The sequence below is a fragment of the Oratosquilla oratoria genome, unplaced genomic scaffold (genome assembly GCF_046742065.1).
Source record: "Oratosquilla oratoria isolate Oo_2021 unplaced genomic scaffold, ASM4674206v1 SCAFFOLD52, whole genome shotgun sequence".
NCBI lineage: Eukaryota > Metazoa > Arthropoda > Malacostraca > Stomatopoda > Squillidae > Oratosquilla > Oratosquilla oratoria.
In genome coordinates, this window is record NW_027467716.1 from 1730936 (window position 1) to 1757270 (window position 26335).

Genomic DNA, 26335 nt, shown 5'->3' on the forward strand with positions numbered 1-26335 from the left:
ACAAAGACTAAGTAAACACACACACACACACACTCTATCTCTCTCATATTTTCATGATCAATGGAAAAGGTAAATAAAACAACATATCAGTTTTTTTCTTTTTATTATTCAAAATTGGTGGCGGTGGTGGTGGTCGTGGTGGTGGTGGTGGCGGGGTGGTTGGGCGTGATAGCTCGGCTTCTTCCTGGCCCCCATTGCCCAAGTACTTCCTGGAGTGGTGGGGTGGAGTCTCTTCCCTCAGCTTGGTAGTAATTTACCATCGCAATGGTATTCCCAAGCTATATATAAAAAGAAAAAAAAATGATACATTAGAATCTTCCTAACAAAAAAAGAAAAAAAAAAAGTGATATATACATTTTTTATTGTTTACACAGCATATTGTTTATTTTCAACTAGGTAATGAAGTAAATACGTACAGAGAAATGAAACTCCAGCTCCATGTCTGGAAGAAGGCGAGCTTCACTTTTCTCACCTCAAGATATCACGTTCATTGCATATCTTGTTGTCATGACTAATATGATTTAGCAGCAAAAGGTGTAATTGCAGATAAAAACGAGATGTCATTGGTTAGGCTTTATCGAAGTTAGTGATTGGCTGAGCTCAATTGTTTCCGCTCTAGTATTTCCATAATGAATTATTTTTTACTACTGAAGACTGCACCCATCCTTATGGATATTATATCAATGGCTTCGTTATTAGTTGTAGTAACATACATACATATACCAAGGCTTTTTCCCCCTTCCAAGGGAGGTAGCCAAAAAGGGAAAGGCATAAAAACACTCCCATTTCATCCCTAAATACACTCCACACCCCTCCCACCCTTCCTCTCATCTGAGCACCTCCTGGATGACGGGTCATCCCTGCACCTTGCCCACCGCCCTGGGTCAGAAGCAGTGTCGCAAGACACAGTACATCCACAGCAAGGCCGCTTCATTTAATCGGCGACCCCCCCTCTCCGTCCCCCTTTGCATATAAGGCGAGGACGGGGAGAAATCCCTTCGGGCTGCGTCAAAATTTACTCACACATACTACCCCACCCCCCCGCCCATTTCTCCTCATGCAGTCACAACATCATCCATATACAACAATTCTCCACTCACCTCTGTCTTCCGTCCTCTCCCTTCCTTCCTCAACAGACATTCCCCTCTTCCCCAAAGCCCCCTTCACCCCATCCATCCACCTCATCCTAGGACGTCCCCTCATGTTCACTCCCTCCACATCTGCCTTCCATACCTCTTTTACTAGTCTTTCTTCACTCATTCTTTCCATGTGTCCAAACCATCCTAATATTCTTTCATCAACCCTCTCTCCCAAATCCTTTTTCACCCCTGTTCTCCTCCTCACCTCCTCATTTCTCACTCTATCTAGCCTAGTAACCCCCACCATACTTCTCAGACACCTCATCTCAAACACATTCAAACTCCTTCTCTCTTCTTCTCTTATGTTCCACGTTTCTGCCCCATACAGTGCTGTTGGCACAATCACTCCTTCATACAGTCTCCTCTTCGCATCCATTCCCAAATGTCTATTTCTCATTACACTCTTTAAACCACCAAGGCATTTACTCGCTTCTCTCAATCTACATTCTACCTCCACCTTCACTCCACCTTTTCCTGCTACACTTGCACCCAAGTATCTAAAACTATCCACTTCCTCCAGTCGCTCTCCCTTAATGTTCACTTCCAGTCTACTGCCACTTTCACCCCTTGTACATCTCATCACCTTACTTTTACCCACATTTATCTTTAGCTTTCTTCTATCACATACTCTCCCAAACTCTGCCACCAGCTTCCTCAATCCCTCCTCTGACCCTGCCACAAGCGCAGTGTCGTCCGCAAACAACAGCTGGCTCACCTCCCACTTTTCTCCATTTTCTTTAACCATCTCCAGTCCCTGACTCACTACCCTAGCATTCACCTCTCGCACCACCCCATCCATGTATAAGTTGAACAGCCAGGGCGACATAACGCATCCTTGACGAAGTCCCACCTTTACTTCAAACCACTCACTCTCTCCATTTCTAATCCTAACACATGCTCTACTACTCACATAAAAACTCTTGACAGCTCCCAAAAGCTTTCCTCCTATCCCATAAATCTGCATAACCTCCCACAGTGCCTTTCTGTCTACCCTATCATAAGCCTTTTCCAGATCCATAAAAGCCCAAAAAACATCCTTCCCCTTTCCTATAGCTTTCTCACATATCTGTCTTACCACAAAGATCTGATCTACACAACCTCTACCCGTCCTAAATCCACACTGTTCCTCACCAATTACTCCTTCTGTTCCTCTCCTAATTCTCTCAATTAAGATTCTCCCATAAGCCTTCCCTACTACACTCAACAGGCTAATCCCTCTGAAACTACTACATTCACACTTGTCCCCTTTTCCCTTGTAAAGAGGAACTATACAGGCACTACTCCAGTCCTCCGGTACTCTACCCTCTCTCCAGCAAACATTAAATAATCTCACCAACCAGTCCACCATCACTGAACCTCCCTTTTTCAGACATTCTGCATGACATCCATCCAGACCAGGTGCCTTACCTGCTTTCATCATCTTTACAACTGCCTTCACCTCATCCTTCCTTATTTCTCCTCCATTCTCCTCACTCATCACTCTCATTTTCTTCGTATTTCCCACTGCAGCTATCTTTCCTTCCCTATCCTCCTTCACATTCAGCAACTCCCTAAAATATTCTGCCCATCTTCCCCTCACTGCCATCTCTTCCATTATCAACTCTCCATCTGTACCTTTTACCTTTTCTTCCCTACTTGATTCGCCTCCTCTTCCTCTCTTAATTTCTTTCCAAAACATCTTTTTATTACTTTCAAAATTTTCTGTCATACTCCTACCCCATTTCACATCTGCTCTCCTCTTTGCCTCCTTTACCTTTTGCTTTACTTCTCTTTTCTTTTCTTTGTACGTCTCATATGACTCCCCTGTCCTCTTTTGTAACCAATCTGTGAATGCTCGCTTCTTCTCTTCTACAACCTTCTTTGTTTCCTCATCCCACCATTCACTACCCTTTCTTTTATTTCCCCCTGTAGTAACATACCAAACCAAAAAATCATGAAAAACAACAATATATATATCGAGTTTTGAACACTGAATAAATTGTCTACAAAGAAAATTTCAACTTGCCTTCTCTTTATCAGTCAATAATTCACAACTTTGTGAGTCAACATTCGAAGGTAAATGCATTTTTATTAGCAGAATTTTATGAGGATTCTCACAGTATTATCAGATTTTCAATTGAACAATTAGCACCCTGATTATAAGCAGAAATGTATAAGTTTTCCCTGAAACACATTCAAGTAAAAGGTGGTAACTGCAGATAAAAATGAGATGTCATTGGTTAGGCTTTACCGAAATTAGTCATTGGCTAAGCTCAATTGTTTCCGCTCCAGTGTCATTATCCATAATTTTTCACTGCCGAAGACTGTACACATCCTTATGGATATTATATCACTGGCTTCGTTATTAGTTGTAGTAACATAACAAACAAAAAAATCATGAAAAACAATAATAAATATATCGAGTTTTGAACGCTGAATAAATTGTCTACAAAGAAAATTTCAACTTGCCTTCTCTTTATCAGTCAATAATTCACAACTTTGTGAGTCAACATTCAAAGGTAAATGCATTTATATTAGCAGAATTTTATGAGAATTCTCACAGTATTATCAGATTTTCAATTGAACAATTAGCACCCTGATTATAAGCGGAAACGTATAAGTTTTCCCTGAAACACATTCGTATTCTCGCTAGGCCTCCCACCCCATATTGCTCGCCTGCGCACAGTTTGAATGCCCAGAGTGAAGTGGTTAATCAGAAGATTTATTACAAAAACTTTATTTGTCACTTTCAATATATTCTCCATTCTTGGTTATGATGGCTTCCCAGCGCTGAGGAAGTTTGGGAACACTATTTCCCAGGCCTTCACATTGGATGGTCTTCAGGCGGTTGGAAACGGCGATGTTTATCTCATCTTCGTCCTGAGGGTTGCAAACAGGTGGAAGTCACATGGAGAGAGGTCTGGGGAGTATGGAGGATGTCCAAGGACTTCCCAATCCCAGTTGTCCAGCTGATTCACCACAGAAGCTGCCCGGTGTGGACCTGCACCGTCATGCAGAAGAATTGGACCAGCCTCAAGGATCTCCGGCTGCTTCTTGTAAATTGTGGGTCTCAATTTGTTGATGAGCACCCAGCGATAAAGTTCAGCATTCACAGTGGTCCCCTGAGGTACTGCGTAGTCCACCAAAATCTTCTTTGAGCTGTAGAAGACAATGTGCATTGTCTTCAGTTTGGCCAAGCCGCGCACAGCCTTTTTCGGTCATGGGGATTCTGGAGATTGCCACTCTGCACTCTGTCTCTTGAGCAGTGGCTCATAAGACCGCATCCAGGTCTCATCCCCGGTTACTATTCTGTCCAAGAAAGCATCTCCTTCCCTCCTGAACTGTCGAAGATGCGCACGAGCCAGTGTGATGCGGCAGGCCTTCTGCTCGTCGGTGAGGAGGTGTGTAACCCACCACGCACACTTCTTCCGCTTCTGCAGTTTGTTGTGGAGGATATCCCAAATGCTTCCTTCAGATATCCCAACCTCCAAGCTGATCTCCTGAACTGTCAGACGCCGATCTTCTGCTAACAGCTCCTGCACCAGCGCCACATTGTCGTCTGTGGTCGCTGTTCTTGGTCGTCCACTTCTGGGGGCATCCGAGACTTCTGCTTCTCCTTCACGAAACTTCACCGCCCAACGCTTCACAGTGGAAAGGCCAGGTGCAGATTCCTCACCAAGAACTTGGGCAAGTTCTGCGTGGATGGCAGAAGCCTAGAAGAACCAAAAATTTGATGATCGTTTGCACTTCTTCCTTTGAGAAGCTCATATTTCTGAAATGGAACAAAGTGTGTTGATCAAGGTCATCTTTGTACTAGTAAATGATGAATATATTTAACAAAATTCAGCTCAATGTTACATTACACATATACAATCAGGACCTAGAAGTTTGATCACGTTTTGTTCACTGTGGCAAATTTTATGAGGGGGGGGCTCAGAACTTTTTGAATGACCCTCGTAGCTTTCTCACATATCTGTCTTACCACAAAAATCTGATCTACACAACCCCTACCTGTCCTAAAACCACACTGTTCCACACCAATTACCCCCTCTGTTCCTCTCCTAATCCTCTCAATCAAGACCCTCCCATAAGCCTTCCCAACTACACTCAACAAGCTGATCCCTCTGTAACTACTACACTCACACTTGTCCCCCTTTCCTTTGTAAAGTGGAACTATACAGGCACTCCTCCAGTCCTCTGACACTCTACCCTCTCTCCAACAAACATTAAATAACCTCACCAGCCAGTCCACCATAACTGTACCTCCTTTCTTCAGACATTCTGCATGGCATCCATCCAACCCAGGTGCCTTACCTGCTTTCACTTCATCCTTTCCTATTTCTCCTTCGTTTTCCTCACTCATCATGGTCATTTTCTTAGCGCTTCCCACTGCAATTACCTTCCCCTCCCTGTCTGCCTTCACATTTAGCAACTCCCTAAAATACTCTGCCCACCTTCCTCTCACTGCCTTCTCTTCCATTATCATCTCTTCATGTGCACCTTTTACTTTTTTTTCTCTACTTGATTCGCCTCCTCTTCTTTTAATTTCCTTCCTAAACCTCTTTTCATTACTTTCAAAATTTTGTCATACTCTTTCCCCATTTCACATCTGCTCTCCTCTTTGCTTCCTTTATCTTATGCTTAACTTCCCTTCTCTTTACTTTGTACCTCTCATACGATTCCCTCATCCTAATTTGTAGCCAATCTATGAATGCCTGCTTCTTCTCTTCTACACCCTTCTTTGCTTCCTCATCCCACCATTCACTACCCTTCTTTCTATTTCCTCCCGCCCTCCTTGTTCCACACACCATCTTTGCACACCTTATGACTCCCTCCTTGAACCATCCCCATTCCTCCTCCACTCCTAGTTCTACTCTATCCTTTACTCTCTCCCACTTCTCTCAACTTCTTCTTTAAGGTCCCCTTAAAGCTTTGAAATGAACTACATTGCACTGCCTCTGCAGGAAGTTTATTCCATTCATTAACTACACAATTGGCGAAGTTGTTTCTACTCGCTTCCAAATTAAATCTATTTCCTGACAGTTTGAGACCATTATTTCTTGTTGGATTCTCATTCAGTGTAAGAATTGTGACTTTTGATGTCAGTTCCCTTTTGTATCTTAAATATCTGTATCAAGTCACCTCTGAGTCTACACTTTTTTAGGGAAAACAGATTCATATATTTTAGTTGGTTTTCGTATTTGTTTTTTATATTTGGAATCGGTTTTGTGGCTCTCCTTTGTACTTTTTCCAATCTGTCAATGTCTTTAATGAGATTTGGTGACCATACAGAAACAGTATATTCCAAATGTGGACGAACTAACAATTTATATAGCTTGTTAATGAGAGATGAGCTTTTGAAGTTAAGATTGTGTGATCAGTCCTAGAATCTTACTTGCTTTCTCAGAGGCTGAAATACACTGTTTGGATTATTTGAGATCGTTACTGGTAATATGCTGAGATCCTTTTCACTATCCACATTTGTTAACGAATTTCCGAATAACTTGTAATTGTACTTACTGTTATTTTTACCTATGTGCATAACCTTGCATTTACTTGTGTTAAATTTCATTATCCACTTTTCAGACCATTGCTGTAATTTATCAATCTTCTTGAATATCTAATTGATTGAAGTGATCATTTGCCATCCCGCACAAATTTTGTATCATCAAATTTGGAGACAACAGATTTTAGTCCGTGGTCTTTATCATTTATAAAGGTGTGTGAAAGAAGGAAGCTGAAGATAAATGTGGGCAAAAGTAAGGTGATGAGATGTACAAGGGGAAAGAGTGACAGTAGGTTGGAAGTGAGCATTAAGGGTGGGAAACTGGAGGAAGTGGATGGTTTCAGGTACTTGGGTGCGAATGTGACAGGAAAGGGAGGAGTGGGGGCAGAGGTAGAATGTAGATTGAGAGAAGCGAGTAAATACCTTGGTGGATTAAAAAGTGTAATGAGAAATATACATCTGGGAATAGATGCTAAGAGGAGGTTATATGAAGGAGTGATTGTGCCAACAGCAGTGTATGGGCCAGAAACATGGAACATGAGAGAGGAACAGAGAAGGAGTTTGAATGTGTTTGAGATGAAATGTCCGAGAAGTATGATAGGGGTTACTAGGCTAGATAGTGAGAAATGAGGAGGAGAACAGGGGTGGAAAGGGAGCTGGGAGATAGGGTTGATGAAAGAGTATTAGGATGGTTTGTACACATGGAAAGAATGAGTGAAGAAAGATTAGTAAAAGAAGTGTGGAGGGCGGAGGTGGAAGGAGTCAATATGAGGAGACGTCCTAGGATGAGATGGATGGATGGGGTGAAAGGGGCTTTACAAAAGAGAGGAATGTCTGTAGAGGAAGGACGGGAGAGGACAGAAGATATGGGTGAATGGAGAAGGTTTGGGTATAGATGAGGCTGTGATGCATGAGGGGGAGTGGGTGGGGGATGGTGGGTGAGGAAGTATGTATGAGAAAAAATTTGACGCAGCCCGAAGGGATTTCTCCCTGTCTTCCCCTTTCCTGCATGAGGAGATTGAGAAGGGGGGTCAACGAATTTATGAAGCAGCCTTGCTGTGGATGTGCTGTGTCTTGTGACACTGCTTCTGACCCAGGGCAATGGACAAGATGCAGGGATGACCCGTCATCCAGGAGGTGCCAAGATAGGAAGGAGGGTGGAGGGAAGTTGAATATATGGAAAATGAAATGGGTGGGAGTGATTTCTATGCCTTTCTTCTTCTTCTTCTTCTTCTTCTTCTTCTTCTTCTTCTTCTTCTTCTTCTTCTTCTTCTTCTTCTTCTTCTTCTTCTTCTTCTTCTTCTTCTTCTTCTTCTTCTTCTTCTTTTCTTCTTCTTCTTTTCTTCTTCTTCTTTTCTTCTTCTTCTTTTCTTCTTCTTTTCTTCTTCTTCTTCTTCTTCTTCTTCTTCTTTTCTTCTTCTTCTTCTTCTTCTTCTTCTTCTTCGTCATGACCAAATGTTTGCACTTGTATACATAGTGATAAATTCACATTTTGTTCTACAATGATGTTAGGCAATATACTAATTAGTAAACACACACTTGGGAAAATAAACACTCATAACAATCAGGTATATAACAATTATTATTATACACAAGAAAAATAGTCATAATGAAGGAGCAAACTTAAATATGATACATTACATCATTAAATGCTAGCCTAACTGTCTATACCTCTCTATCACACACACTCTCACTCTCTCTCTCTCTGTTATAAAAAGAGCTTTACACTTCAGGAGATTTCAATAGATGCAAGACCTCTGATGGCAGCTGCTGTAGCTTATGCGTACATTTCTTTTGGAATCCAGCAAGGACGGGATCTGATATTAGTAGCAGCCAATGCATGAGATCAGTGTTGGACCTTATTCTTGATTTTTTGCAGGTATGGTTCTCTCTTGCATTCCTCAGGATCTTGTGTGTTCTCTCTAGTCCCTCTTCAGATGCATGTCCCACAGGTACACAGAGGGACTTGATCACTTGACTGCCATGCATTAACATCTTGTGAACTGAAACAGGCATATAGTACCACTTGTAGAGTTCAACATAGAATTTGGCAGTTTTCTTAGCATATTCTTCATAGCTGGTACTGTCCTATGTCATATCCTGCATTAAGAGCACACATCAGAACAGAAAGTTGATGAATTATCCTTGCATCAACTCCAGTAATCCTTGATATATTTTCTGGATCTGCAAAAAACCTTCTAGCTGTGTTTCCATTATTTGTAGTTTCAGATCCTTGAGCCGGACAGTCTACATTTAGGCCCAATTCATTCTTTTTTATTCCATGTATATCCTCTTTTTTCTTCATTGTATATCTTCTTTTTCTTATCTCCCTTTATCATCCACGTTATTAGCTTCATTCTGTATCCTATATGCAAAATGCATTCCATATTGTTGATGAGGAGGTGCAGTGGAGATAGTCCAAAGGAAAGTGCATTTTCATCAATCTCTTTTTCCTCTATAGTTTGCAAGTTATTCATAGCAGATGGGTTTGTCTTTGGTTTGCATATACAGCAGGATTCTGCAGATGGGAGTATTTTAGTTGATTGATTTATGAAAATTTTGGCTTGGAGGCCAAGCGCTGGAGCCAGTAGGCCATTCAGCGCATATTTATCTTATGTAAGTAGATGAAAATTCAAGTAAAACAGTAAAAAATATAAGCACTCACAAAAACACATCGGAACAAGATACACTCACAAGCATTCATAAACACAATTTTAATTTTCATAAAATAGATTGATGTCTTTTAAAACCTTTAACATCCTTCACATGAGCTTCCTCCCCTAAAATTTCTTTAAAAGATGAATTTGTTAAAAAGTTTGCCCTGACATTGGGGGGCCAGCCTTTCTGCTCCACTTGTCATACAAAATTTATGGGTAGTGTAGGAATGGCCAATTCTTAATCTTGTTAAAACAATACTTGATCTTCTGTCCAAAGAATGACACTTCCAAGGGTTCACCAAGGGGTGAATCTCTTTTAACTTGTAACTACTGTCCAGCCTTGTCCATTATTCTTGCCACTTCTCCATTGCATAACAATGGATTACTTGTTTGAAGTCTGTATGTGGGATTTTTTGGTCTGTTATATGGCTGAGCGCCTAGTAGTGGCTTTGGCTGCAGCATCGGCCTGTTCATTTCCATTGATACACATGGGACGGCACCCAGCAAAAGTTTACTTTTATTTTCTTTTGATTGTTAATAAGAATCAATCAGTCCTGTATTTCTTGGGACTATAAAGTGAAGAGGCAATAATGTACTTAGAGAGGATAGAATACTCATGGAGTCTGTAAAAATAACAACATTCTTATTAGATGGAACAGAATTAAAAACAAACTTCAGGGCATTGCTAACTACCAGCAGTTCAGCAGTAAAAACAGAGCTAAAATGAGGCAACTTTCTCTTTAAAACTGTGCTATCAGATACAACAGCACAACCAACAGCAACTTGGGATTTTGATCCATCTGTATAGATAAAAACTGAATCAGCATGTACTGATAAATGTTCTAAAAATTTACTTTTTATCTTTACAACAGTTCTATTTTTCTTGTTTTGAAGAGGACAAATTACAGTGGGGCACTGGTTTCAAGAAGGGAATTTGGGAGGCGTGATCTTGGCAATTGTAATAGGAACAAGTCCTACCTCCTCTGCCCCAACTTCACATCTCACTTCTAAAGGTTTCGGCAGAGTACTTTTTCTTGGAGCTCTGTCTACCGGCTGCTTTATATATTTGAAGTTTAGATTTTGTTTTGATGTCAAGACACGAGATATATATCTAAGGCTTAATTCCTCCCTGTGAATATAGAGGGGAGGAATTCCTGTGTCCACATACAAGCTATCCACTGGAGATGTTCTATAAACTCCTGAACAGATCCGCAAAGCCGTATTGTGGACTATATCAAGCTTCTTTAATAAAGTTTTACATGCTGATCCATAAATTTGACATCCATAATCGATTTTGCTAAGGCACAATGTTTGGTAAAGCCTTATATAATCTGCTCCCCAGTTGAAGAGAGACACTACCTTTAGTATATTAAGTTGCTGTGTAATAGTGCATATAACCTAGTTTATGTGATGAGTGAATGCCAGCCTTTTGTCCAAAACCAGACCCAAATATTTTACTTGATCTTCATATGGTAATATGACACCCTCTGAGAATAATGTTGGTATCTCTTCCTTGCGTCTTAGTCTAGTGAACCTTGGCTTTTGTTTTTTCAGCAGAGAATCTGAATCCTCTGCAATTAGCCCATGCTTTTACTAAGTTAATAACCTCTTGAATCTTTTGGCCTGTTTCTAATGTTGTCGATCTGCACACAATAGTGAAGTCATCAGCATAAGCCAATCCATGAACTCCTGCAGGAACTTGTTCTAACATACTATTGATGTCTGTGTTGAAGAGTGTAGGACTCAGAAAACTTCTTTGGGGAATCCCTTCCTCTTGAAGAAATGCAGAAGAGAAAGAAGAGCCCACTCTGACTTTTAGATAATGGTCAGACAAGAAATCCTTTAAACAATTGAAAATATTACCCCCGATACCCCACTCTGGAAGTTGCTTCAGAATGCTTCCCCGCCAGGTAGTATCGTAGGCATTTTTCAAGTCAAAAAGCAAAGCAATGCTTGAGTTCTGAATTGCAAAGGCATTCTGAATCTCACGAGTGATAAAAAGTAAGGGGTCCAGAGTGCTTTTATTTCTTCTAAATCCAAACTGTCGGTTAGATAGGAGATTTTTAGATTCCAAAAACCAAACTAAACGCATATTAACCATTCTTTCATAGATCTTACAAATGCAGCTAGTGAGAGCAATAGGTCTGTAACTTTGTGGGTCATGAGAGTCTTTTCCTGCCTTTAAGATTGCTATGATAATTGAAGTCTTCCAAGATTTAGGAGAAGATCCAGAAGACCAAAATTTGTTCAGCACATTTAAAAGGAATTTCTTCGACGATATGGATAAGTGAGCAACCATGGAATAAAGAATGTCATCCTCTCCAGGAGAGGTTGGGGAGGATGAAGATAAAGCATGATCCATTTCATCTAAGGTGAAAAGAAGATTATATGCCTCCGAGTTCATATTGGTAGGAGGAATAATCGTGGTCTTTGCTCTAATTCTTCTGAAATCATGTGAATAATGTAGTGGACTTGAAATATCAGCATAATGTCTTCCAAAAGCCTCTGCTACTTCTCTTGTATCTGATATAAAAGAGTCATTTATCTTGAGAATGGGCAAAGGAGATGGAGTAAACTTTCCTTGTAATTTTCGAATCCTATTCCATACTAAGGTAGGGGAAGAGTCATATTTCAATTCGCTAATATATTTAATGAAGGATTCCCTCCTTGCTTTCTTGAAGATTTTCTTCTGCTTTGCTTGAGCTCTTCTGTATGTTATCCTATTGACTAAACAAGGATATCTCTGATATCTCTTATAGCGGTAGAGTAAAAAGAACTTCATTCGATATTAGAGGGATACAGGTGTTGCCTGGCTGTAGAACAGAAAACCGATATTTTTCACACGCATCTACAAAAATTAAGGCGGATCTCCCCCTTAAGCAAGTATGTACCGCTAAGGTCTCGGTCATTTTTTTACCATTAAAACCGTTTTTTTATTTATTTTTTTTTTTTTTTTTTTTTTTTTTTTTTTTTTTTTTTTTTTTTTTTTTTTTTTTTATTTTTTTTTTTCCCTGCACTTTTTTTTAATTTCTCTATAGAATTAATGTTACTTCTGTGATCAGCATACGAAACTGTATTAATTGTGAAAGTTTCATAAAAAAGATTCCGCGTGTCGCCAAACGAAGACCCATGTAATTAAATGGGTCTTCGTTTGGCGACACGCGGAATTTTTTATACGAAACTTTCACAATTAATACAGTTTCGCATGCTGATCACAGAAATAACATTAATTCTATTGAGAAATTAAAAAGAGTGCCAAAAAAAAAACAGTTTTAATGATAAAAACTTACCGAGACCTTAGTGGTACATACTTGCTTAATGATACAAGTTTAACCGGTAAAATTAGCGGGGCACTGGGCCTGTCACCACTGTCACTCAGTACCACCAAGCTGAGACATGCTTACCGCTCTCTTGAGTGTTATGGTATAGCTTATTGAGTTATCGGTTAACGAAGCTTTACAGGTAGCAGAATTTTTGTCGGTAAGCTATCATTAAGTTTGTTGCCGATAAAACCGGTAATTTCACTGGTAGCTGCCCACCACTAGTGCCAACAGATAACTGCCGTCAAAGCTCATTTTTTCAATGATAGCATCAAAGAAAACCGAGGAAAGACATTTTTATGGTAGACTACACGGTGCCGCTTTGGTATGCGATCTGAGCGGTTGTGTGATCTCAGTGAGTTTAGATTTTACTTTGGTATGTGATCTGAGCGGTTGTGTTAGCCCAGTGAGTTTAGATTTTACTTTGTTATAATTTGCATATTTAACATATATAAAATATATGATTTGCAAATAAAATAAAATAGATAAAATATGGCATATTTGAAAAAAATAAAATATTAGTAATAAGGAATTTATTTATTTATTGGTTAATTGATACAATATCTGATAAAAAAGCAAGAAATAGATCAATAGACGATTTCCTCATTTTTTGCCAACGGAAATAATCAAGATGAGATTGAAAGGTATTTGCAGGTACGCCTCTCAATTTTTTTAGTATTCGATTTTGGGAATCTAACCATGACCTTTCGATTGCCTGAGTATGGGCTCCAGTAGCTGGGTCTACATAATTTACTTGGTGATTAACTGTCTGGTGATTGTAATTAAAGTTAATTAAGTTTGAGTATGAAGGCCATTCATCCGAATGAATGACTGAATTTTCTTCTACTTCTCTCAGAATTATGGGTATAAGCGTATCTTTATCTCTTTTCTGTACATAAAAATATCTGCAGTCATCCCCTTTCTTCAATCCAAATACCCATGGCCCGTCAATGCGTCTTCCATGGTTTCGGTTGTTTTCCACATCGGCTTCACTGTCAATTGAATCTGGTGCATGATCTCCCTGCAGCATTCGTCCTCTGTTATATTTCCGACGTCCAGCAAATCTTGCTTCATCTATTTGAACTGGCTCTTCTGCAGTGCCAACCAGTTTTCCGCGATTTGTTACGGAAATTATTTGTGAGCATATTTCACGACATAAATTGAACCAATCACAGATAGCTTCAGTTCCTCGACCAGTCAGTGTGTGGACACTATCATATGGTAAATCCTGAATGAAATAAAATATCAACTCTAAAATCTGACAGAGCGTTAGTTTGCAATTTACTCTATCATTTAAATCAGTGAAATGGAAAAATTTGTTTCCACAGCGAATAGAGCGATAAGTTTGGCATCTTGCATTCTTGCAACGGAGAGCTGGTGTGAATTCACCTTTTCTATTTCTTCTTTGGACATCCTTCATTTCTCCACCACAGCGATGACAAGGAGCGACATTTTCTTCTTCAGCTAGTAGACCATGTCTTCTCAAAAAAGCAACTGCTTTAATTTCATCAGCAATTTCTTGATAAAATTCCGTAGCTAACATCTTGATGGGTTCCGCTTCTCAGAACTATATTGGAAAGGAACTAAATTCCATGAGAATATCTCTTGCTTATATATGAATTTCGAGTCTAATTAGGAAAGCTTTAAATGCTTATATACGAATTTCGAGTCTAATTAGGAATGGTTTAAATAGAGATCAAAATAGATTAAGATCTCCTGGATTTTCAGACTGGCTTAGATTAAGGTCACAAATAGATTAAGATTAAGCGAGATCACGTTAAGCAGTCAGATCGCATACCAAAGTAGTTTTATGATGCACCGACTACACAATTTAGAAGCATTTTAGGAGAAAAAACGAAAATGCAAAATTTTTCGATTTCTGCTTCATGGCCCCCCATTACATCACTATAGTATCATGGCACCACGGAGGGAGAGAGGGGGGGAAGGGGAAGAACAGATAGAAATGACGGAAGGAAGAGAGAGAGATAGGTTTCCGGGCTTTCGGCATGCAGGTAGTTCCTACATCAGTTAGGGGGGGGGTAGAGCCCACGCCGCCACCCAGACAAAGATGGAAAGGTGTGTTTTGGTTGAGGCAGAACTTAAACCTTATAACTTAATCACTTAGACAAAATGTTGTAGCACATTTGTAAATAATAATCACGAAGAACCCTCAGCCCTGAAGAGGACTATAGCTATTAGCAGAAATATAGAAGTTACACGTTCTTCTAAAGTTTCCTTTTATTCCGACTGTGGGTTCTTCGTGATTACTAATAACTTAATCCTATTTTTTTAACTTGACTCTTAAGTTTTGAATTTTTGATGTCTTGATGTGTGCCTATGCTCGCTTTTTATTATTCATGAAAAAGATGGGGTATAAATTACGTCTGAAAAAAAGGGGTTTGTGATTACGTTTGCGATAAAAGGGGGGTGTGGGATATTAACCCTCGGTCATGATTCTATTCCTACGTATATAGTGTGTATTGTGTGGTGAGTAGATTGCCGCCTTGTGTTCTTTCGAAGCTCAGCGGTAATCTAGCGTGTTCCCATGTAATGAGAGTGTGTTGTCTGTGAGTGAACGTGTAGTTTCAGTGTTGATTTGTATGAGCTTCTCCCATATACGAGAGGCACACTCGTGTAGATAAGTGTTTAGTGGTTGAATGTCAGCCTCCTCGTGTAGTGTTTGTGCTGTTTTTATGTTAGGGTAGTACGTGTTTGTAATGAATTTTAGTGCTTTGTTTTGAACCGCTTGCAGTGTTTGCATGCCTATCTTTGATAATATGGTATTATTGGATACATAAGCATGCTCCGTATAAGTGCGTGATACTTTTTTTTTGTTTACTTAACAGAGAGGTTTTTGAATCTCTGCAGCCGTTGTCGGCCGAGAGATGCAAACACCTTCCTGTCGCGCACATTGGTGGTAAACGTCCAGCCGAGTATCTTGCCCTTATCTGCGTAATTGCGCGGAGCCCTGTCAATGACGACGGGTTCACGCCTACGTCCCTGAATGGGAATGAGTTTAGATTTGTCTGAGTTTGTTCGTATTTTGTGTTTCCGCTCGGATCCACGACATTTAGGCACAAGACATTTGGGCAGAAAGTGGCAGGTACGACATTTGGGCACACTATGAAATCATCATAGTAACAATCAAGCAAATTAGTCTTTTTTTCAACAACTGAGCTTTATTAATTCACACTGCTGTTTCACTTGAGTAACTCAGAGGTTCAAGAGATTACATCACTGCTTTTGTACAGCAAAAAATAGTTAAAATTGTAAATTAATAGCCAAGTTTGTCACGATGTCTTTATAAATCTATGTTATGCCTATCAATAAAATAATGTATTTGTCTATCAAAGTACTAAGTCAGGCACTAAAATGAGTACTTTTTTCAAACTAAAGTTTATTCATCACTGTCACGTCTTTATAAATGCATGCTATGCCTATCAATAAAATAGTATTTTGTATCAAGAAAGTTACTAAGTCTAGCAATGAAATGAGTATTTTCAAACAAAACTTTATTCATCCATGAGGATTTGGAGACCACAGATCTTCAGATTTAAGGTTCATCAACATTGTTCACAGGTTTCCAGCGGATTTTGTGGCCGGCACCTCTCAGGCACTCTTCAACTGTTTTGGGTCCAGAAGCTCTAGCCTGGCACAAGGTCTTCAATATCTGCTGAAGATCAGTGTAGACTTTACGCATACGTTTCATAGGTGGCTGTCCTTTGGCATCCTGCTGTATTGTCACTGATACAGAGCATTCGCCCTTCTTGAGTGCCTGTATAAGCTTCCACACAGATGGGTGGTTGTGGCCAACCAAGTTGGAGAATCTGTTATTCCATGCCTCGCAGAAGTTGTTGGTGCGTGGCTCATCGTTTAGTGTGGCCTCCTGCACATTCCAGAGATGTGGAGGGAACAGTGGCGGTAGTCTTCTCATCTGTATACCAGTCTGACCTGGGATCGCTTGGGCCTGCCGGAACGTACCTGTCACATACGTCCTGTCGAAGTACTTGACAAGTGGCTTGGCACCATCGGGTATATGGTCCTTCAGCCACCAACACCCATCCTCAACATCAGAGTGTGGCAGAAGAGCGAGCGCATCCAGCATCCCACAAAAGTTTCATATCTTCATTTTTGCTTTACAGCTGCACAAGACCAAGTTCTTGTAATTTTCGTCTTGTGCTCTGGGTTAAATGGAAAAAGCACCCACAAACTTGAATGTGCTCACCAAGGACAACCCTTACAGCACTGATAACTACTTGTTCGAAGTCGCATAGGACAGTGGTCGGATCTGGATAAAGGTCCTGTCTGCGCAGTGGTCCAACACTATCTGAATAAGATCTTGATAGGTTTCCTGTGATTTTCTTTGAAGAAGCGCATACACTGTTGTCACTGCGGTGTTACCAAGCGGTACCCTGATGATGTAGAGTTGGAGGAAATGACGTGGTGCCATTGAAAAGTTGCCATACATCATCCAGGTATCTGCATGGGCTAGGGTTCTCAGGGCTGTAGGGGATGCAAACACAATGATCCTTGAGTCAGCATTCTGGCCATTGTCGTGGATCAGGAACCTCTGTGGTGAATCGCTTGCTGTTTCAGCCCACTCGCCATCAATGATCAGATCTTCAGTACTCGCTGGTTCCATTGGAATTTGCCTTCCTTGTTCGGTGTCGTTGAATAAAACGCTTTGCTCACTTACCCATAACATGTTTGCAACAATTTAGTTATTTGGATTATTTTTATTTAATTAATTTTCATGTTTTTTCCTTATTCATAGAGAATCAGAAACAATGCATGTCTCTAATGCTCTGTGATTCTCATATGTATGTCTGAAAGTTTATGGCAGGAAACTAAGTAATTTATCATCTTTTTGTATTCGTCACGTGGCACAGTAAAACCCAACTAATATAAATTATTCATGCCTAATTTAAAATTTTCATGCCTGTTGTTCAACAGAATCATCTTTTATTATTTTTTCTTGGTTTGGGATCATAATATACAGCACGAATTATGCTGTGCCCAAATGTCGCACCCAGTATTTTGTGACCAAATGTCTTGTGCCTAAATGTCCTGTGCCCACATGCCGTATGCCCAAATGTCTAGATAGCATGGCCCATAGTGGTTTTGTATACGTATGCAAGCAGTTCGGTCTGTAATGAAATCACAAAGTGTTCGTGTGAATGTTGGGTGCATGTTCATCTGTATCAGTTTGTGTTTCAACCCGAGCCACCATACCTTGTCGAAGGCTTTTCTCACGTCCCGCAAAAACAGATTAACCTGCATTTTGCGGGCTTTAGCAGCAGCAATCGTCTGGTATGTTGTGGCAAGAGCTGTGTCTGTGCTGTGTAAGGCTCGAAAGCCATGTTGATTATGAAGCAGTATGTTGTTCGTTCTGATGTGTGCTTGGAGGCGTCGGGTAAGTATTTTTTCAAATACCTTCCCATGTGTTTCAAGAAGTGATATAGGGCGGAGGTTGGTGATGAAATGTATGTTTGTGCCTGTTTTAGGTATAAAGATCATAACCGCCGATTTGAATGCGTCAGGGAAGTATCCTAGAGCAATTGCGGCACTGTAAATTTCCGCCAAGTTACATAATACTATTTCTGGGGCATTAGGGAGCATAGGCTTAGATATTTGAGTTTTGCCTGGAGTTTTACTGTGCATTAGAGATAATGCACTCTTAACCTCCGAGACGGTGACTCTAGTTGCAGAGCCTCTCACAGGAAGACGGGATATGAGGGCGTGGGGGAGGGGGGAGGTGATGGATGTGTGATGTTGCATGTCCCTCGTTATGTCATCTTCGTAGTTTTGATCAAAATCCTGATTTTCCTCTGAGGAAATAGGATTGTCTGCCAGTGTTGACGTAGAGCAAGTTGTTTGTCTTCGACATCGTGGTGTCTGATGCCATTAGTCTCAGTGATGTATGGTGTTACATGGCTTACTACCGCCGGAGAGCTTCCTGACCGACCACCAGAAGGCTGCCGGGTCAGTACTGAGGTCCATTCGGTCTATCTATTGTTGCCAATTCAGAGCTGCTTGAGTGGCGTAATGTTTGCGTAAAATAGGTCTGATTTGATTAAGTCTTCGTGTGTGGTGGGAATAGCAACCGTGTCGTGTCATGTATTTGTGGGTATGTCTCGCTTGAAAGAGGAGACGGTGTATTCTGTAGTTTATTGTTGGGTGGATGAGTTCTGTGTGCTATTTTTGGGATTGTGAGGTTGGCTGCCCTGAGTATGGCTTGTTCTGTGTGAGTGATGGCAAGGTCAATGTCCGCCTTCTCGGCTCCCTCCAGGTCTAACGGTCAGGATTGTTTGAGGTGGTATGCGTATCTGTCCCAATGAGCTTTTTTGTGTGAGTATCTGCATGTAATGGGTATCTGTATTAGATTTGTGGATAGTGTTAGAATTACGAATATGTGGTCGCTCGTTGTTTGTGTGCCAGGCTTGATGTAGTGATTGTGTGCTGCGTGTTTATTTGCAAGATTTATGTCTGGTGTGGTGGCTGTGTTTGGTTCTCTGATGAATGTGGGAAACTCAGGCCCCAACACGTTTACGGCGAGATTCCTGGTCAAGTAGTTCAGCCCTCTTGCCGGGGGTTTTAGAAGCTGAGTGACCCAGCGTGTGGTGTCGTGCGTTTAGGTCGCCCAGACTGTATGTGGGATGGTGGAATTTGGCAAATCTAATGAAGACTGGGTATGGGGAAAATTCCTTCTGTGAGGAATATATGTAGTAGCAATGGTGGTGGGACCTAGTGTTGTTTCTATGGTGATGGGTAGTGTGTCAGAGAAAAAAATTGTCAATGAGTGTATGTTTAATGTGTGTTTGTACTGATATGCTGAAGTGCACGACAATTCGTCGAATGGGACAATTTGTCGAACATAACATTTCGTCAACACGTAAAAATTGTACTTTTGGTGTTATATTTCTAAAATATTTGGTAATATTTGTGTTCTGTGTGAAATTTCCGATCATTTGATGTATTACTCAACATAATTGGATGACCAGGCTCAGAGTTATAACTGTTTGAAGTTTTAGACAATTGCACTTTTCGCCGACACCTTACTTTGTTGCCATTAGAGCCATCTTGATTACCTAGATCAGCAGTAGATCATTGCCAGAGCCAGCCTATTCTCCAAGCAGATCAGCAGATTTTCTTGAAAGGATCAGCAATGGAATGTAAAATTTAATTGGATATTTGCAATTTATTTCTCAATATTGTGACACAAGTCAAAATAAATAATTGCATACAATATATTTCAGAATAGTACACAATTTCAACAATAATTTCAACCAATGTAAGACAGTGAATTGCAGTACAATAAAAATATTAACAATTTGAATTGTAAACACAAAAAACAATTGCAAACAAAGTAAAAAAGAAAAAAAAACAATTATTGCATATAACCAATGTTGTACGGAGGCCCAGAAGGTAATTGAGGGTAGACCTCTCAGCGTACTGGTTTACAATGTTAGCAATATGGTTCTTGCGCAGGCGCATTTTCTTGTGTGGTGGCTCAGGATCATCGCCAGCAAGTAGCTTCTGGATCAAGGTCTCAGTGTGGCACTGCTCACTGCACAAACTCTGGATAAATTCAAACAAGTTCGGGTGGGCCTTTTTGATACAGTTTTTCATCCTGTGATGCCAACCTTCCAACGCATTTGTTGTTTTGGGCTCATCAGCTAGTGTCCGGTCATACACACTCCAGAGATCGGAAGCAAACTTGGGAGGATGACACGTTAGTCTGAGTTGCAGGCCATTACCATCAGCACGATACGAGCCAACGTAGGTGTTCTCAAAGTATCCCACGTCTGCAGTTGGAACATACGCCATGGCGAAGATCATTCGACAGTTCAGAGCGAACTCCTCATCTGTTGAGTAGCGTTGATTGAGTCCCAGAGTCGCGAGGTGACGATAGTTCGCCTGACAGAGGTGGAAGAATCAGCCCTCAGCCTCAACATTCAGGATGTCTGTGGCTGCCGTGATACACGCCTCCTTGTAGTCACAGCGGTACTTGGCGACGTTGACTTCCAGAATCTTTTCCTCCAGCGTGCGTAGAAGTGTCGTGAACATGTGCGTGTACACAACCTGGATTTTGCGTGGTAGAAGGAAGTACACCAGTGGCATGATCTTCCCAAACACGGGCGCATGAAGAGTGTACAGCTGATAATACAGGGACGGGACTATTGAGAATGTTCCATCGCCGTACCACCTGGTTGCTGACGACAAGTACCGAAGGTTTTGATCAGTAGCAAACATCAGGATCTTCTGGTTGTCGAGCGTGGTACTGGTCGCCCAAGGTTCCCCAGAGGTGGTTTTGCTCCAGGTATCGTCTAGGTCAATGTCCATAGTTGTCTGGGGCAGGGGAGGCTGATGTTGGCGCCTGGTTCTCTGGATAGTTCTCTTCAGACTCGCTAGCTTAGGCAGAGATGGGTCACCAGTGAAATAGAAGAAATGACATAAGTACACACGAAAAGACTGCAAAGATGTGACATTAAGGCAATATGCAATAGCATAATAATAGTAGTAAATAATAAACTATGATAGCAGTAGTAAATAGTTTCAAATAGTAACATGTACAACAATAATAATACAAAATATACCTGTGTTTTCTAGGGGTCTGGTGATCATCCGGTTGACTATGGATGCCGTTGTCTCAGTTGAGTGAGCAGCAGCTTTCATTTTGCTTATCTGAGCAGTAACTTTGGTTTTAGTCACATCCGGAACATGTGAATGCTCTTTGGTGGACAGAACATTGTTATCTTCTGTGATAGCTCGACCTTTACAAGTACGATCAGAGCATTTCCAGTAAATCTTCGTGGCTCATTCACGATCTTTGGTGTAGGTGTAGCCTTCAAAAAGCCATTATCAAAATGTATCAAAGAATGTTCTGATTTTTGTAGGATATGGTCAGACAGTATCGACCATTGGGAGAGTGCACGACAGTTGGTCAAAAGACTTTGGAATACAGCCATGAAAAAAAAATCCTGATCAACTGTGATATGCTAGTGTGTACGGAAATACTGTAAAATTATCCTTGCCAAAACTTACATTGATGTATTTAACATATAATGTGTAATTATTTTATCTTATTGCAATGTCTCAGTGTCGCCAATCAATGAACAAATGGCGGCATAAGTCCTAAATATTCCTTTTAATTCATTTGATATTGTAACTTTTTCTCATGGAATGTCATCTAAACCACTCTAGCATTCCTCCAAAATGAAAATATATGAATATATTGATTAAATTAGTACTTTAAATGTATTTTTAATATCTGTCGATGAAATGTCACATTAGACGAATTGTCGTTCGACCAATGATTGTAGACCCATATGCTGACGCCAGCATGTGTTTCTGCATATGTGTTTTTTGTGTATGTGTGGTAACCAGGGATTCTGATCAGATGTTCTTTAGAACACCCGTGTGCATTCGTAATGATGATGTTTGTGTAAATGTGCTTGTATGTGTTGATGAACTCAAAACGTCTCGGCCGGCAAGCCAAGACGTTGTGTTGGAGGATGGTGATGGTGCTGTGCATGGTTATGTGCTACCTGTGTTTATTTCTTCTTGTTACGTCATGTGTTGGTTTGTGTGTGTGGGGGAGGAGCTGATCAAATTGCTCTTGACCGATAACTTTGAATTGTACTTGGGGGATGTACTTATTCTGTTTCCAGTCGTCGTATAGTTTTGGTGTCTTTGGGTCATTGAAGTTGTGTATTTTGTATCCGTTTTTCTCTATTTATTTTAGTATGTCTTGGTGTTTGGCGGTAGTGGGGAAAGGGTTATCCATGTACATGTAGATTTTTATGTTTTTGGTCCTTGTTTGTGGTCGAGCCTGTTGTGGGGGAGGTTTTGGAGGAGGAGGAGGAGGTGTTTTTAGTTATTGTTGAGCTTGAGGTCAAGATGTTGAAGTTGGATGCGGGAGGGCAGGTTGTAGTGGTGGGGGTGGAGGGGTGTTGGAGGAAGAGAAGTGGATGCCTAATAAGGCAGAGGAGTCGGGGTTTTCACCAAGGTTAACTGTGGAGAGGCTGTTCAGTTTACATAGTTCATTTAGTTTTGAGGAGAATGAACCGGGATGTTGAATGTTATGTAAATGAGCTTGGTAGATGATGCCCACCATTCGTAGTTGGGCAGTGGTGGTAAAATGAAGATGAGTGGGAGTGGATGGGGTTGCAACTGAAGAATTATTCTTCGTGACGGAGGCAAAAAAAAACATAGCCTCCGGCCGTTTCACTCAGTCGGGTCACTGGGATTTCCATTTTGCAAAGGGTCGTCAACGTTGTCTTGTATTTAGGTTTGGTCAAGATCCATACAAACAGGTCTGCCAATGTGAAATCGGGTGAGGTGTCTGTGACCTCACCTGAGCCCCTCTTGAGCAGTAGGGCTCAACTAGGCCAGGGTCCGTCCCATCCATACCTCATTCTCCGTCAGGGTCCGTCACATTCATACCTCATTCTCCGTTACTAAGTTTTTCTTCCCTACTTGTTCAGTTTTAAGTGACTATTTCCAGTTACAGTATAAATTGATTAATTTCTAAGTACTGTCAATGTTATATGGAAAATCCAATTTAAAATAAAACTATATATATGAATGAAACTTTATTGAGACAACTTCTTTAGTAACAAATGTTAAGCCGTATGCCATAAAGTATGTTTTTAATTTCTATCTTGTATAAATATACACAGCAATAAATCACTTTACAAACTCTTTAAATGGGAACCTGCACCCAGTGAAATCATGAAAATGATGCATGTTTTGAACAAAATAAAGGGAATTCACATGTTAAAGATTCTCATAGTTGCATTACATTAATTTCTTTGTTTTGCGAGCCTCACTTCTGCATTCTCTCTTTTTTTTTTTTTTTTTTTTCCCAAAACTAGAAGGTTATTGAGATGCCTCATTGTAAAGTACAAGGAAATTTTAAGCAAAAAAAGCTATGACACCTTTAGGTAAGTCAATATTTGCACTTTCAAGATCAGAAGTGAGAGTTTTCAAACAATTGGTTCCTTCTGTAAGGTTTTCAGAATGTAGAGCCTTGAGCACCTCTCTCATGATTGTTAACTGGGAAAAGAAATGATCAGAAGGAATATACAGATTACCTCTATTTACCATATCTATCCATGTCTTATATGAGGATGGCTGATCACACATTTTTCCGTAACCGAGGATACTTTGAAGCAAATTTCTTTGCTATATAACCTCCTATGTATCGCAATGACTCTTCTTCAATTACTGTTGCAATAGAGTTTACTCCATCTTCAGATATATCCACCTCACTCTGTTTCCATCTGATGATGGCAATCCCTCAAGGTTGAGGATGATAGTCTTCGTGCAAAGCTACTGGTGAGTCCGTAGGTGACTGATAAGACCGATTCTTGCTTGAAAAGATTGGTCGCAATGTGGACATCTTGTGCCGGAAGGAAGAGTCAGCCGTGGTTGTTGTTGGCGCTCCTTCCGTCGTCGTCCTTTCTCCTCCAGCTCTGTAGACCTTCTTGACTCGAAAGTCGCTGTTCCCTCATGGATGGTGGTTTTCCAGAGTCGTCTATTTTTAGCCGTTTCCTCCCAGTTAAAGAAGTCGATGTTGCACTTTTTGAAGTTCGTTTTCAGGGAGTCTTTGTAGCGTTTCTTCTGGCCTCCTTTTGTACGCTTGCTGTCTTTGAGTTGGGAGTAGAAGATCTGTTTGGGAAGACGTTCGTCCGTCATTCTAACCATATGGTCGCTCCATCTTAGTTGGCCTTGTTTAGTTGTTTCCATCTATGTCAGCATCAACATCAGTGTTATCAGACTGCAAATCAACATCCATGTTTTTAAAAATGAGACTAGTTAAGCATATTTCCACTGCTAGCCTTCTCTTATTAGATGTTTAATTTATATCTTGATTTTTCCCCTGAGACGCATGACTTGAAAGGCAGTCATAATCGCTATCCTTACTTCTGGAATTTGCTTTGTCACTAACTAATGTGACTTCTTTCCCTAGCAACACCTTTCTTAGCCTGAATTTAAAACGTACAACATTTGGGTGCTCGAATGGACCACTCATTTGTCTAATGCACCCGAAAAAATGCTCAAGACAATCCTGGTTAAGCCTTTGTGTGAGTATGTATTTAACATCATATAACTTCTGAACCATTTGAAATAGACCTATAAGTGACTGATTCGATAACATTATTCCCTTCTGAAACTTATAAGGGCTCTTTAATTAATTTTTTTTTTTACTCTCATTGTTGCCATCAGGTCAGTCATCTTATTCAAAATGTTTATCTGATTATCTAACTGAATTCCAAATGCATTGAGTGAGCTTTTGTCACCATACATGGAATAAGAAATCATAACATCAAACCACTCGTCCACCAGACTTATCATTTCTGCAGTTTCAAACCAGTTAGGACTTTCGAACAGTCCTTTTTCTCCTAGATATTTAACTGAACTTGAACATGACTGTGAAAGTAACTGCATGTTTGACACGTTGTCTTTGGTGCTTACGTACATTCAGGTGCATATCATTCAGTATATAAACTAAACCATATTCTGTCTTGGTTTTGACGAACATTTCCCGAATACAGGGATCAGAAACAAAACTTCCATCCTTCAAGAAGAACCCTGAATCCACAAAGTTATTTCTAATCAGTTTGATCAAGTGAGGAGCGAGCATCTGCAAATACAAACACTTCTCCTCTATCAGCACATGGGTTTCTGAAGGAAGTTTTCTTTGCTTCAATTGGGTCAATACCAAACTTTTCCCATATATGCAAGTTAGTAGATCCTAAGTCATGTACCACTGCAACAACAGGATAACCAACATATCTGACTTCTTTAATTATGTCTTATAACTGATCCTGCATATTCAATTCATCAAACTGAATATATATTGGTTGCTTCCACTTCCATACAAGACCTCTTAACATAACAACCTGAACACTTTTATATGGTTTATAAAGTACATCATTCCCTTTGTCATAACTCCATTGTTTTTCAATACTCATTTCATCCAATGAGAGTACTGTAAGCTTTTCAACTGTCCCTAACATTTCAGATTTAACAACAGATGGTAAGAGGCCAGGCTCACAAGCAAACTTCTGTGCTCAGTGATTTAAAGTGGAAACAGATGGCAATGGAAATCCCTTTTTGTTCCTATAACATCTTGGACTTAAACTTCTAAGAGTAAGGGCGGATGCTATATCTTCTTCAGTCCACGATTTTACTTTCTTGCTTTTCATAATTAGAGCACCTATTTGGGTTTGGGCTACATGGCTTTTCGCCACCGTTCACATTCGCCCCCTTGACAATTTGCCACCTGTTTAGATCGCCACTGAGACTTATCACCACTCATTGGTATTACATGCTAGACATTTCGCCACCCATTCGTTGGACTTTTCACCACTAATTGTTATATTGCGCTATAATTCTACATACATACATATACCAAGGCTTTTTCCCCCTTTCAAGGGAGGTAGCCAAAAAGGGAAAGGCATAAAATCACTCCCACCCATTTCATCCCTACACTCCACACCCCTCCCACCCTCCCTCTCATCTGAGCACCTCCTGGCTGACAGGTCATCCCTGCACCTTGCCCACCGCCCTGGGTCAGAAGCAGTGTCGCAATAATTCTACATACATAGCATTAATACAATTAATCAATGTCTAAAACAAATTTATTAATAACAAGGCCACGAATAATGCCCGGAATAATGTCTTTATCGCCGCCTGATCGTTCTGGTAAATTAAGATGTTTTGATC

At 40.4% G+C, this 26335-nt stretch overlaps 1 protein-coding gene and 1 long non-coding RNA gene across 2 annotated transcripts in view; one reads left to right on the forward strand and one right to left on the reverse strand.

The window, feature by feature from the left end:
• The window catches only part of LOC143023603 (uncharacterized), an 80316-nt gene extending 57261 nt beyond the window's left edge, over positions 1-23055 (forward strand). The window contains exon 3 of the long non-coding RNA XR_012966185.1: positions 21212-23055. This is a non-coding gene — a long non-coding RNA (uncharacterized LOC143023603). The remainder of the gene's footprint in view (positions 1-21211) is intronic.
• Positions 4337-14192, reverse strand: LOC143023606 (uncharacterized). The gene is made up of 3 exons (XM_076182192.1): positions 13317-14192; positions 8380-8712; positions 4337-4831 (listed from the first exon to the last, which is right to left on the reverse strand). The coding sequence occupies exons 1-3, from the start codon at positions 14142-14144 to the stop codon at positions 4337-4339; spliced, it is 1656 nt and encodes a 551-aa protein (XP_076038307.1). The 5' UTR covers positions 14145-14192.
• Positions 23056-26335: the final 3280 nt, after the last annotated feature.